We start from the raw sequence: 15,477 nt of genomic DNA, 5'->3' as shown, positions 1-15,477 counted from the left end.
TTTAGCTGCATTGTTTCCATGCAAGTAAAGTCCATCACTATTTTATTTTAATGCAGATACTCTTTTGATGATGATGCTCTAGGCATGTTCATATATGTTAGTCTAGCAAGTAGTTTGTTTATTGGCACATTCAGCAGTCACAGGCCACATAATCTTCACTTATTGTATGAGTGCCTATCATTTATTTTGTTTTGTTTGCATGGCTTCTTTTTCAGTGGATGCCTTTGTAAACTCTTTAGGGCACTATCCAAACTGACATGCACACTCACACACACGTATTGGACATTATAAGGTTCATCATAGCAGTATGTCCATTTGTGTCAGTATCATGTGACTCAAAGTACCCATCAGTATGCAAACATAGACTTGTAACTATTCTTCACCCATCATATAAACATGAAACTTATTTGCAGGTGTTTTCCTCTTCACGTTTCTCTCTCTCTCACTCTACAGATATGGATACACACACACACAAACACACACATACACACATACAAACAAACAGCTACTGGAGAATACAGATAAATACGATTAAACAATTATATGTGAACTTCAAATGCAATTCATATTGCTTGAGTTGTAGCGCAGTATGGAAGAAAAATACAAGTGATCTTGCAGTTTGTTGGTATTAAATGGTACCCATACTACCTCAATGACAGCCTGCTGTTCCAAGTTAGACAGTCTTCTCGAGGAACAGCTCTTGAAAAGCACACAGATGGTCTGTACATCAGGTTCATACACTCTAGTTAAAATCATTTGCAGTTTGTGGAACATTATAGTCTGTGGTCAATCTATGAGTATCTTATTATTAATCAGGTATTTTATCATGGAAATGCCTCATTTGAAAACTGCTAATGACCTTCATTATGTTAGTTTCACAGCTGTACTTACAAACTCTTAAAATTATTCATGAAAGATGCAGAACAGTAGAAGAACACTTTGTGCTAACATATCATTAACAAAAGTTAAGGAAAAGAAAAGAAAAAGAGAAAAGGTGGGGAAAAAGCTTGAATATTTAGCATTATGGGTAACAACAACCGCATTTAAGACTGACTGAGCCAGTATCCGTTAACAGGCTTGCACTTAAGTGAGATTTGCCTTTAAAATGCCCAAATTTTCAGGGCGAAGGACACTGCTTGACCAGCACTTCCACAAAGAGTAGTGATTAAGGTCAGGTTCTTGCTCTAGAGCAGTAGTGTCCAACCTGTGGCCCGCGGGCCGAATGCAGCCCTCAGAGCTCTTCCATGCGGCCCATGGCCCTTAAGTTCAAATTTTACTTTTTTTCCATTTTTATTCACGCCCGCATGGTTTAGCTGGTGTGCACATGTGCCAAAAGCACCCTTCCATTAGTTTTTCGCGCCAATATAGGAATTTGTGTACTTGCGGCAAAGAAGAGCTGAAGGAGGAGGATTTGACAATCGCGCCGAAGAAGAGTTGACAAACAGGGATTTCTCATTTAAAACATGTACAGTACAGCATCTCCTGACTGCATTAACAGGTAAGCTAGTATAGATAGAGATTGTGCTGGAGAAAGGAAAAGAGTCATGTAGTATAATTGTCAGCATGCTACGCAACAAGAACTCTTGTCATTGAGCTTTCCCTTAGATTAGAATTTAGATTAGAAAGTACAGCTAGTAGCAACATTAAGGTCAAGTTAAAAGCATACCACATGAGGACAGATGAAAAGAGATGTAGTGCCAAAGTAATATGCTGGATTTACTTTTTCACTGGAAAATAAAATTGCAGTCATATAGCTAGCATTTTCTCTGCTCAGTGGCCTGTAAGAAATAATAACCTCCTTTGTTGTTGCCTTTATGGCAGGGGAAACGGAGAGGCAAAAAAGTAGATAGAATCCCAGAAATGGTGTTTCATTATCAGGCAAACCGTGGTGCAATGTTAGAGGCAATTCTGGCAGTTAGTTCAAAAGATTACGGCTAAGATCTAGTAATGAGCTGCTTTTTGTGGTTATGTGTGCAGAGGTTTGATTTTTTTTCCACCTCTGTTTATCTACACAGGTTAATTTTGAAAAAGGCACTTCCCAGACAGTGTATCTGGGTGGATCCTGAAAATGGGCATCTTTGTCCAGTGGGTTTGTCCAGTTAAGAAATTAATTAAACAACATATCCCAACTCTAAACTTCACAAGAGAGTCAGAGAAGCTAAATAAGAAAGAGGGCCTCAAAAAGATTAACATTTTATCCCCATTTTAAAGGTGACTAAGATAGATCAACTGCCTGGCATTTTAGCACTGAGAGTTAAAGATGTAAGTTACAAATAAGCTTTATCCAGTAGTCCTGGGTTTGAATCTTTGTATTTACTTGTGACTAACATGTAACCTAGTAAGTTAGTGAATAGCAAGTGTTCTCATTACAACTAAAAATATGCACTCGTCTGATGAGGCTAACAGCTTAACAAGTGGCTAAGGCAAATACCTAGCAAAGTCTGAATAGCACAAGGATAATGAATGGGTAGTACATTAGACCACTGCTCTAAAGTCTTAACTTTTGAGCAAACTAATTTCTTGGTTCAGCCATGTTGGTATTTTTGAGTCTTTATTCCTGGCATTTGTGGTCTCTTCTGTTGACCGAATATACTATTCTACATATTCTCAACCTGCGAACATCTGTCACTATCTTAGTAATGTGAATGATTTCAATGTGTTACTGTATGTCTATTCAGCACTACCAGCTTAGGAATTACATTACTGTGTATCATAATGACCTTTATTATTGCTGAATTTACTATTACATGCCTGAATTTATAGCTGCCTCATGGTGAGTATACTGCCAGTTTATTGTTTCTTGTCAAGGAATTTAATGACTACTCTATGACATAGTACATATATATTTGTTTTTAATGCGAGTTGCCTGGATGTATCATCAAATTATTGTTGACACATTACTTCATTACCTGGACATCAAATCTTAAATTTTGCTTATGGTGAGCCAAGCATGACCACCAAGTCAACAATGTAGTAAATAAAGTGAATAATTTTTACTGTGGCTATGGCAGGCTGTGTGGTATAAAGGCAAAGATGATGAAGAACATGGAGACCTAGATGAGAACTGCAAATAACTATTGACTGCTGCAGCTTTGTTTTATTCTGGATGGACCACAGGCACAGGGGTAGGATGTATGTTTGTGGTGTTGATGCTCTAGGTCTGAGTCAGGTGTCTGATAGTCAGCCAGGGTGAGGGCTAAGGAAAGAGCAATGACATTTTTGAATTCTTATATCATGTAGTGGTATCTGTGTCCTGTGGTACAAACCCCTTTAATGTATCTCAAATGGAGATTATCAGTTGTGCCAGTTCCTTAGAGAGCAAGGCTGCATGAGGGAGTTATGCCATTTACATAAATCAGAGTTGCCACCATGCTGCACCTATTGTAAACCAAACTTTACAGCACTAAGCAGGCTAAGTTGGGGCATAAAATGCTTAAATCTCTACTCATGAAATCCACAATATCTTCCATAAAGCTAAAGGAAAGACAATGGGATGGCAGTCAGATGTCTTGTTAAGTTATTGAGTTCAAAAAGTAAAATTTTCCTGTCTTAAGGTTTGACTAGGTGTCTAACTCATGATATGTGACAACATTTAGCTGCGTTACAATCAAGTTCATATCAACTGCAAAGTATTGGTTTGATGGTACAACTCGTAGCTTGTATAATTTAACATTTTTATGTCCCGGCAATTTTACTGGATATCTCAACAATCAGAGTGATTTCTGTTGCAGAGAATGAGGATATAATAATTTCATTGTTAACTGCAATTTATGAATAAATGTTATGCTGTCAAACTGATCTGTGCCTTGCATTAGAAATGAAAGTGGACCTTTTGTTGTAGTTTGACCTTTTTTGTGCCAATTCAGCGTCTGCCTATTGCAGTGAACAAAGAAGATGTGGTGTTTTGGGAAATCATGAATGATGCTTTTCACCCTTTGCATCTGTAACATTTTTCATTAACTCCCTCATCTTCAGAAAAGGGTTTTATATTAACTAATTAAATGTCTTTCTAAGCTCAGTATGAAAAAAATCAAATTAGTCACCTATTCTTTAGGCCTGAGGTTGCTTTGTTAATTTCACTACTGACCCAGGAAACTATTGCCCCATTAGCTTGACAAGTCTGATCTGTAAAGCCATGGAGCATATTTTTATGGATCACGTAAACAAGGACATAGGCAATCTCCAAGAACTTGACCACACCCATTTCAGATTCATAAGGGGCAGATCTTATGTGTTGAACCTGATTGACTTCTTTGAGATCATCACCAAGGCCTTGGATGAGGGAAATTCAGTACATACAGCTTTACCTTGACTTGGCCAAGGTCTTTGACACAATGCCCCACTCAGGCATCATCAAAAAGCTAACTCAAGTTGGCATAAATCTATGTCTCATCAGATGAGTGGCCGACTGGCTCACCAATAGGACCCACATGGTCAAAATATGCACCACCACCTCCGACAGCAGACCTGTCACTAGTGGTGTTTTACGTGGATCTGTTTTGGGACCCCTACTATTTGGCATCTTGGTCCTTGGCTGCCGGATGACTTCTGGTCCATCCACTTCGTGCTACCACCAAAGTCTGTGACGGTGTTGCTGCTTCTTGTGTTAATATTACAGTTATTATTATTAAAGTACAGATGCTTCAACCCTTGCGTAGTTTCCCAAATTTGCAACCACAAGATTGTGGAAAGTCCAAGCTGTTCTGGCTGGAACCAGCCAATTCTCAGATCTATCAAACGAAGTGCGTCTCCTGATTGCACTCGCTTTTTTAATACAATCCAGTGACAAAAATTACTTGTCAAACACCAAAAGCCATAAAAATAAGAAATAAAAGGAACAGGTTTCAGAATGTGACTGTCTGCGTAAGTATGTGTCCTCCCTGCAAGGCTGCAAGATGGTCTGAAACTTGTTTGTTTTTGTTTTTTTCCTTTGACGCTTTACTCAAAGTATAGAACTGCGTTTGTCTAGTTTCTTGACTAAAAATGTTATCTTTTGTATTCTTTAGTGCTGCTGTCACACTATATAAAAATAAAGTACTGTGCTTATTTGGTCGCACCAACTTTCATTATTGTTGCAGCACCCCAACAACAGCTCTGCATATTTTGTGTGTTGCTGGATGTATCTGACCTTTTTTTTTTTAATTGTTTATAGAAGTGTAAAATAGGTATTAGTTAAAATTGAGGGATTACTGAAGTTTACTAGTGAGATGTTCCGGACTGTACTATGTGAAATGCAACTGTATATGTATTTTTCAAAGCACATGAAAAAGCGAATGCATGAGCGGAATAAAATGTCTGCATCTACAGAAGACTTTTAATAAACCAGTCCTGGATGTTTTGCAGTCCTTGATTTGCTGCATAGTTTTGTACACTTTTAAATGAAAATTATTTTGGTTCATGCTTGTAGTTAAGTTGTTTGTTTGGCTAGATTTTCAGCAACTTGCAACTCGTACCAGGCTGGAAACACAGGCCATTGTAACTGCACAGCACATCTGGTTATTTTATTAGAATCGCCCTATGAGCTTTGGGTGAAGGAAGTAGTTGTTATGCTCTGCTTTGTGAACTTTGAGGGAGCAGAAAGTTTTTGCTTGATAAATTATTCCTTTTCTTAACAGCTACATCTTTCGCTTAACATTTGATTCAGTCATTTTTATTTGATGGCCTCTAACATATTCAACAAACCACTGCAAGTGTCTTTATTGGATGTTTATAAGTTGTACCTGCCTAAAGAAAAATATCCGTCACTTCACGAACGTGCCCTGTTCATGACATCTCTGTTGGGGAGTATGTCCATTTGTGAGCAATTTTTTTCTTGTATGAAATATACAAAAAAAAAATCAGAACAAAAATTTCAGATGAGCATCTTGAAAATACTCTTCGCATCGCCACTACCTCTATAAAAAACGATATAGACGCACTGGTATCAAAAAGACAGGCTCAGTGTTCACATTAAAAAGGTTATGCTCATGTTTGTTTACTACACAAAAGGACAATATTGACTTGACAACCTGAACCTCCTGATATGGACACTTTAAGAAAGTATAACAAGAGCTATGACCAATATGTTTGAATTCTGCAAAGGTCTGTGCTTGACTGCACCCTTGTGAACAGGTTTCATAAATAAACATTGCCACTACTAATAAAGTCAGTTATTTGTTGAAATTTGTGAAAAGAAACAAACACTGGAAGACCCCTTTCAAAATTTCAGCAAACACTGGGAAACAACTCAAGTTGGAGACGAATAGTGATCTAAGGAAGAAGTACAAAAAGGTGCCATCTGATGATGCTATGCCTCATTGAGTGGATCTGTACAACTAATCAGCTGAAATGTGCACTCATGCATACTGGAGAGGCAACGGCAAAAAAGCAGGTGTGAGATAACCTTGTGAAATTGGAGTGTGTTTTCGCATATTATCATGTTCTTTGTGGCTCCGTAGTAAGTGGGGGAACCAAAGTTGAACGTGTTCTACCATCTGTTAGTCAGTGGAACAAATGTAAAAATACAAATTGTTCATTTTTTAAGAAGTAAAGGTCTCATCTTTGCTGAAAGCTGTGCATCACCACTGATGCACCTTCTTTCATCTTCAGACCAGCCTCAGCAGACAGCAGTGCAAAAGCAACAAATCTTGCCAGTGCCAGATATAGTCACGTCTTGAATTATTTCAGGGACAGACTCCAAAGCTAGAAATGTGCCTTTCCAAAGGGGTGTTCAGTTTGAGAATACCACTGATGAACCTTCTTTCATCTTCAGACCAGTCTCATCAGACAGCAGTGCAAAAGCAACAAATCTTGCCAGTGCCAGATGTAGTCATGTCTTGAATAATTTCAGGGACAGATTCCAAAGCTAGAAATGTGCCTTTCCAAAGGGGGGTGCTCAGTTTGAGAATACAGCTGATTAACCTTCTTCCATCTTCAGACCAGTCTCAGTAGACAGCAGTGCAAAAGCAACAAATCTTGCCAGTGCCAGATGTAGTTATGTCTTGAATAATTTCAGAGACAGATTCCAAAGCTAGAAATGTGCCCTTCCAAAGGGGTGCTCAGTTTGAGAATACCACTGATGAACCTTCTTTCATCTTCAGACCAGCCTCACCAGACAGCAGTGCAAAATCAACAAATCTTGCCAGTGCCAGATGCAGTCATGTCTTGAATAATTTCAGGGACAGATTCCAAAGCTAGAAATGTGGTGACATACCTACTGCAATGGAACTTGAAACGGAAGAATACATGAGCGCTTTGGATGACATATGGACGTTAAGATAAGAAACCAGCAAAATCAGAGGTATGATCTCATACAAATTGAAGGGGTCGAACCTGTTAATTTTTTTTTTTTTTTTTTTACAAATAAACTAAGATGTTAGAGTTAACTGTTATTTTATGAATTAGAATGAGAATTAGAATTTTAGGGCAAATATTAGGTATTTATTCATTGTTCAAATTCACCTACAATACAGCCAGGGGGTTGAATTTACAGCAAAAGAGCTAACTATATGATATATTTTACATGCGGCCCCAAGACAACTTCTGTTGATTCAATGCAGCCCCTGCAAGCAAAATGGTTGGACACCCATGCTCTAGAGGTAACTATCAATGAAACTGATGCCTGATTCAACAAAAAATATATTTTTTTAAAGTACCTAACATACCCAAATCTGGTGCAACCTTGGATGTGATAATATTTAGGCATGGGGGTACAGGACCAAAGCCTCCTGCAGGAGGAAGTTATGAAGGACCTGTTACCATAGAACGCAATATATTTTTAAGCCTGTTTCCATGAAACCTTTTGGATAAACTAGCTTTGAATGAAATGGGCATCAGGCTTGCCTGCCATATTATTATCTAATACTTTAAGGGAAACCAACTCACCTGCACAGTCCAGCACTGGTCCAAAGATACACCAAAAATTTGCCTTAAGCATTGTTTCGCTTCTCTTGCTAGAATGTCCCATCCTTCTTTGGCAGCTACATTATTTGTTGGATCTGCTGGGTCCAGAATTATTGGCCTAAAATTGTAAAACAAAAAGGATTATAGCAGTGGATATTTTATAAAGGCAGCTCAGTTTTAATATCCTCAGGTTTGTGTCTTTGAAAGAAATAAAGAATTTCCTATTAACTGAAACAATATTCTCACCAGAGGACTGTGAATTTTTCCAGTAATTCAAATGCAACATTATCCAAAAGCAATCTCAGGATCTTTTAATTTGTTCAATATAATGTACTAGAATCTGACTGCAGAAAAAAGGCTATGGGGGACACCCAAATAGGCCCAACATGAGCTGCTACTGTACAGACTAACAGGTATTTAGCACCCTTCCTATCCCTTGTATTATATAGGATAGCTGTCTGATATTCTGAGACTAGTAGCTATGAGCCCCATTTAAGACTGACTGAGCCAGTATCTGTTAACAGACTTGCACTTAAGTGAGATTTGCCTTTAAAATGCCCAAATTTTCAGGGACAAGGACACTTGTGAGACTTATGAATAAAAGTTTACCAAGTCTCAGACTGCTCTTTCAAAGAATATTTCCTTTTCTCTGAGGTATGGAGATCTTGGAGTTCATATATATAAGTTTGGAGGTGTGGAAGGTTTCACCTCACATTGCCAGGTGCAGGAGAGCTCATCTCCCTGCAAAAAAAAAAAAAAAAAAAACTTCAAAGGGAGATAACAATGTTTGACATTTGATATTCTCCTGCATTTTAATACATTTTTTTATCATTCTTGAACTCGCAGTTACAAGTCTCAGAATTGCAATGGAAAGCCATTCTATAGCTCTGATAAAATTCTGTACAAACTTAGCCTCCTAACCCACAGAGCTTTATTGTTTTTATATTTAGCATTTCTGATAGTGGTCTCCTCCAGACATCTACCACACTTTCAAGAGGTACTATTTTAGAAGATGCTCAAACCATTACCATTAGTGTTACCACCTTTTTAAATGCCCAAAGTGGGACATTTTTGGTGCAAACGTCAGATTTTGCAGGTCGAAACATACCCCCGGCAATACAAAGAACAGAACTTCACTTTTTTGACTAGATAAAAGCTTATTCTTGTAATGTTTTAGTTGCTTATTCTGTTTTTTATAACATTTAGGTGGTTCAGATACAGAATAACTGTTTTATGCAACTATTACATAAACTATAGGAAATAATTTTATCCTAAAATCTCAGGACATTTGCCATTTTTACAATTTCTTTGCAGAACACAACTGCCCAAAGAGGGACTGTCCTTCCACAAAGTGGGACAGGTAGTAACCCTAATTACCATAGCCCATACTGGAAACAGAATATATCAGCTAGCTTTGCATTCATTTCTACATATCCAGGAAATTACTGGCCTTAGTGACTCGCAATTCTTTTTATCCGGATAAAAGGTGACAACACTGCCTAACCTCTCTCTAAAGGTTTAATAGTCCACATATATCATACAAAACTGCTCCCATTGAAGACACTGCAGTAGTCAGGAACACTGGCTGATCTATATCCATGCAGATGTCTGTTATTCTACATGTATAAAAGTATTTTAGCAAGGAAAGTAGTACCTTTGTGCTCTTAGCTGCCTTTTTAAATATTCTGTAATGTCTGAACTTCTCAGGTCATAGTACTTTGTCCAGTAGATGCAGAGTTGTTGATACTGTTGGATCATTTCTAGCAAGGTTCTAAATCCTTCTTCCATCTTAAAGTTCTCTTTGTTGCTTCCCTGCTCCCAGACATACATCGTCAGAAGCTCCAGGGCATACTTTGGTGGTAGGTGTCTTTGGTCCTTTTTATACGTCTTTACATGCTGTAAGGAAATATATATATATATATTTAAACACTTATTCTCCTGTTGGGTTTATTGCTGTTAAGAAGGTCAGGAGTTGTAATTTTCTCAGAATACTTGTAGACTTTTTTATTTATTTATCATTTGTTGACCGGGAAAGTCCGACTAGGTCCCACAGAGCCTGTTTTCAGCGGAGGCCCGGGGAGAAATGCTCCAGATGCATGTCTTTGGAATGTGGGAGGAAACCGGAGTACCCGGAGGAAACCCACGAACACAGGGAGAACATGCAAACTCCACACAGAAGGCACCCCAGCCGAGAATCGAACCGGAGAACCTCTTGCTGTGAGGTGACAATGTTAACCACTGCACCACTGCACCACTTCTTGAACTTAAGTCATCATATCAGATGTGGACATCTAACTAGGCCTGTTGAGTTTGTGTACTTGTACATATTGACAGTGTGACATCACCAGCTAAGCTGCACATTTTAAGGAAGTGATGCTGCCTTAGTTATGTGTGAGCTGTATATGTGAGCATAATTGTTTCACAGCTACTGGTGTGCAGGTTTGGGCCTGGTACCTCTGAAAAAGGTAGCTGTACTAGCTACCTCTGTGGTAAAAAACACTGCAGTGTGCTGAGCATGTCATCTTTTTTGCTACCAGACTGTTTTGTAAGTAACAAGCATTGCTAGAAAGGCTAACTAGATGGGATAGCATTGGATATCAGGAAATGTCAGAAAGGAGAAATTTATCAGCTTCAGATATGATATGCCCTCTCTGTCAGACAGCATGAATGTCAGTAGTTTAAGTGGTAAGAAACGGAATAGAAGGATAAGCATAAATAAGTGATTTAAAAACAAAGGATAATCTATACCTCCCAGCTAAACCCTTCCATTTTTTTCAGTATTCACAAAAAAGCCACAACTCCTGAAGATTCTTATCACATAACAGAGGGATTTCCACCAATTGTAAATATGTAAATTTAACTTATAATTCATTTTTATCTGTAGTAGTAGTAGTGCTCTTACAGCTTCTGGTCCAGTCAATTAATCACTGTACCCCCTTCACTAATTGCAAACTCTTTCTCTTCTTTACCTTATTCTTTCATCTCTTTCTACCCTCTCTTTAACTCTCAGGCCATATTTTGCTTTCATTTCCTGACACCAATTTGTCTCCTGTATAAACTTGTCTGTGCAGTATTACTGCACTTCCATGAAATCATTTGTAATTTCAATAGTTTTAGACTATGTAAAAGTTGTGTAACCAAAGTTTGTGTGCTTGTGCTGGAGTATTGTGTCTGAATCTTTTGCTTGTACTTTTGTGGCTTCTACAGCCGAATAATGCCAGAAAAGAGACCCTAGGAGTAGTTCAACTCTGTAGGAGACTGGTAGCCATTTTGCTTTGGAGAGGGTGATGCAGTTTTGCTCCTAAAGGGGTGGGATTGGAAATGAATTGGCAGATTTTGTTTTCAATGGATTGTAGAATATTTTTTTTTTGAGGTTGTGGCTGTGATAGGAAGCCCATATTCAAGTTGTGTAAGAAGGACTCCTTTGTCAATTGCAGTTCTAGCTGGTTAGGAGAGAAAGGAAGATATTCTCCAGGACCTAAATAAAAAATAAGTGATGTTTTTTCCTTGTGTTTTCAGTGTGGCTTTGAGAGTTAAGTGACTGGTCTAGTCATAAACCTAAGTATTTGACTGACATGGTCGTTTGTATTGGGGAACAATGAGGTCTGCATTGTTGAGATTTAGGAGATATTTTTTCAGTTTTTGTGCAGTTTCAAATATCATACTTTTTATTTTTGCGGGTTTTAGGAGTAGCTTGTAGTTGTTTAGCCAAGACTAAAGGTATTGGAGATCAAACTGAATCCAGGTATGAATAGCTGAATGTGAGGGACTGAATCATAGGATAACCATGTAATCTACATAAAGAGTGATAGGAAGGTTAAGGAGGTTGAAGGGGGTTTTGCTCTTTTCTCTCTCTTTTTGAACCTTGGACACCTTGATGTTTAGCTGTCTGTAAGTATTTTTTGCAGGGGAAACTCCCAACCCTCCCCGAATTTATATATCCCACCTCCATTACAGTACAAACACAAGAAAGAGGAAGAATCCCTGAAAAAAATGAATCACTGTCAGTGCACACTTAAAAACCACACATATAATAATTTCTTATTGAAAACAACAACTGGGGAGTTCAGCAATAAGGAGGTGAACTCCTATACTAGGGACTTAGTGAGGCTTAGAGAAGCTCAGGTAACCGTCTCAGTGTTGGGGTACCCCAGCAAATTAAGACTTTTATGGTGACACATTTCTGGATCTAAAAAGTAGAGAATCATATGATGTGAAACAGCTGGAGTCTGTAAAGGCCCCAGTTAAAAATCGTGAAGAAAGAGATACCTGGGAACATATGTTTTGGGAGTATAATGATTTGGCAGACTTTAAAAATTCCCTACAGAGCACTCTGTCAGGAATAGTGGGTGATCAAATGATTGTAACTAAGGAAATTATTATTTTTTTTTTTTGAGCTGGGGAAACAAGATCTGAATTGTCTAGACATAGTAAGGCCTTGTCAAGTTTAATTCTGGTGGCTGCCAAAAAAAGAATTTACTAGAAAATGTAAATCAAAATCTAAACCAAATATAATTGAAGTACTAAATGTTGTAACAGAGATAAAAGAACAGGTGATCTTTAGAAAAGGGTAGAAGTCAATTACATAGAACAAAAAAATGGAAATTGTTGGAGCAATACATGCAGAAAAATGTTTTGTAGGAGGAGTGAGGGTTAAGAGGGATCAGAAATTGAAAAGTGTATGTAATGTTTCCTGGATTATAGGAGATATAACAATATATTTGATGTATGTTTATAAATGTGAACTTGTTCATATGGTTTGATTACTTTTATATAAATGTAATTTTGCCTATGTTACAAGTGATAATTCAGTAAAGGTGTTTAAAAATATTTTACAGGAAAAGGAACTGTGCAGTAGGTAATGTGCTTGCTTGTTAATATATTGTACTGTCCTACATGAGGAGATTTATGGTTAAATAGGACTCCTTTCTGAACCCAAAACCTGCAACTGTTGGTTTATCAAATTTCATCCTTAGGCATTTTGGTGTAGAAAGATGGAGCCTTACAGCACATTTGTGAGAAATATCATTCTCCTATGTTGAAAAGCATTTATAATTTATCAAGGAAGTACTAGCTTCCATTTAACAAGTAGAAATGATAGTTTGAACTTGTTTCAAACCTTTTAACTGTCCAGATTTTCACAGAATGTCCATATTTTGGTCTGCTCTTATAAAATTTGGTGTTTTCTAGAAAATCTCTGAGGATTGAAGTCACTAAATAATGACAAACATTTGAGTTTCAGATTTCATATTGTTGAGAAAATGTATGCCAATTGAAAATGTATTATTCTAGTAATTGTTTTAAGCTTATAAAAGCAATGTTTAACATCTGTCCCTATTCTGGGGCCTTTGTCCAGATTTTTTGCGCTAACAGGTTGACATGTATGCCTTGTTTTGCCATACATATAAACTGTTTCTTTCCAGATTTTTTTATCAAACTATTGCCTTTGTATCATACCAGAAATAGTGCATTCCCTTATTTTCTTTTCTAAATTGCATTGTTCAGAAGATTAAGTGTAGCAATTTTCAGTTCACGTTTGGTAAGTTGGTTAGTCTTATGTCCATCTTTTGCTCAACAGAGCTATGGGCAACTAGACATTGGCCAGCCATTAGCTTATTGACCCAGGGCTGCTGGACTTTATGGCAGGCATACAGTGGCTAATAGGGGCACATATACCCCTACCCCTGTTAGCAAGGGTTCCTGGCGTAGGTCAGAGTAGGCCAGGTCCTCAACCCATTTATCACAGGTAACTACCCATGCCCATTTTGGAAACATTAGTCAACATGACTGAATCACCTAGAGCCATATTTTACACCATCAAGTGGCTAGCCCTGCCAGAGCATGCAGTCTGTGATCCATGTTCTCCTAGCTTGAGGATACTGCGCACCACAGTAGATGCCCAAAGAGGTTGGTCTGTACAAATCTTCCCCTATAGGGCACCATGTAGAGTCTGTGCTGCTGTCCACAGCACAATTCGTTGGTGAATTTGAGATGGAAACACTCAGCATGTTTTTCAGACATGAGAGAAACCCCAAAGAGACACAGGGAGAACATGCAAACTCCAAACAGGGATTGGTCAGAAGTTAGGATCGAACCTTGTACCTTGGAGGCGAAGACCTTAACCATTATGCCAGCTGGTCTCTCACAAAAAATGTGGTAGGGATGTTCTTGAATACAGATCAAGTACACTTAGTGTAGACATTAATGAATCTCGCCCAAAGCCTCTAAAAGATTTTGGCACCACTAGTGCTGCATACTATTCATTTTCCATAGCTAGTGAAATATGTAAAAATATAGATTAAAAACAAACAGACACAACAACCTATCTTCCATTTGGAGCTGTAACTGCTCCACATCTCCTTCCTTCAAGACCTGACCTCTTCCTATACCATGACACCCCTCCTACTAACTCTGCTCCTTCCTCCATTCTATTATTTAGATTAACAAAAGTGATCATGTCAACTGCCTATAATGATGTTCTCTTATGAATGTTCCATTCAATATTGCTGAAATTATTTTATATGTATGTTTATGATGTTCTCCTATGAATGTCCTATTCAATATTGCTGAAATTCTTTTATATGTGCATTTATGGTTTTAATTGTATAAGTATGGAAACTGTGGTGCTTACCTATGTGTTCAACTTAATTTAATTGTTCAAGCTTGTAACATGTACTTGGAGCTTTTCTCCCTGGGCCTACACTGAAAATAGGCTCTGGACCATCCTGGTAATCAAATGTCATTAAATAAATAAACAGCAATGATAGAAAATAAAGCAGCCAGATGGCTGATTTTGCCTTTTAAATGCAGACTTCTTCAGATCTAAAATATTAAGTGAAGTATCTGCAGCATAATTTGAACAAATCACTTTCCTCTATCTGCAAGCTGGAAGGGGACTTTCTAGAATATGTGACCAAGACAGTGGGAAAAAATGTCATCCCCTGTTGCTTTTTCCATGCCAGCATAGTATCAGCTGGGTGTGTCCTTAAGATAGGTTGAATAAGTGACACCTTTCAATCCTCCATGGGAAAATTCAAATGACATATCAGAGAACAGTGTAAGAGATCATAGGTTCATAGATAGGTACTAGGCTATCTGCCTGAGGGCATTTATAAGCCTAGCCAGAGTGTGTCGGCTTTCGCCGCCCCATTGATTAATTAACTGAGCCTCTGTCAAGCAGAGCCAATGAAGTGATCCCAGGGGTGTATTTTCTGTTACCCATCCACTCGTCAAGGTTTCTCTTGAAGAGTGTTGGTGAGGGGCTCTGCCTAATGTAGTCAGGAATTTTGTTCCAAAGCATGGGGAGTCTCTGTGACAGGAATCTATCCCTCCAGCATGTTCTATTTATTGTTGTGGTGAGGTTTAGCTCACTAGAGCACGTGGCTTGCAGTGACTTGGATTTCTTTAGGTGGAGCATGTCCATCAATTCTGAGTTGGACATGGCTTTATAAGTCAGGCAGAGATCACCTCTGAGTAAGCGATATGCCACTGAGTACAGCCAGAGTTTTTTTAGTGGGCTGCATAGGACATATGTTTGAGGCCAGTAATCCTCTTGGTGAGGTGCTTTTGTGGTCTTTCCAGCTGTTGGAAGTGTCT

The 15,477-nt window shown here is 38.2% G+C and overlaps 1 protein-coding gene across 1 annotated transcript in view; it reads right to left on the bottom strand.

The window, feature by feature from the left end:
• The window catches only part of LOC122800256 (2'-5'-oligoadenylate synthase 3-like), a 340,294-nt gene that overhangs the window by 262,550 nt on the left and 62,267 nt on the right, over nt 1-15,477 (bottom strand). The window contains exons 4-5 of the mRNA XM_044069747.1: nt 9,536-9,777; nt 7,864-7,999 (exon numbers count right to left, since the gene is read on the bottom strand). Of these exons, the coding sequence (XP_043925682.1) occupies nt 7,864-7,999; nt 9,536-9,777 (378 nt within the window). The remainder of the gene's footprint in view (nt 1-7,863; nt 8,000-9,535; nt 9,778-15,477) is intronic.

Source organism: Protopterus annectens, chromosome 4.part0 (genome assembly GCF_019279795.1).
Source record: "Protopterus annectens isolate FY-2018-M chromosome 4.part0, PAN1.0, whole genome shotgun sequence".
NCBI lineage: Eukaryota > Metazoa > Chordata > Ceratodontiformes > Protopteridae > Protopterus > Protopterus annectens.
This window is presented reverse-complemented; position numbering and strand designations above follow the sequence as displayed.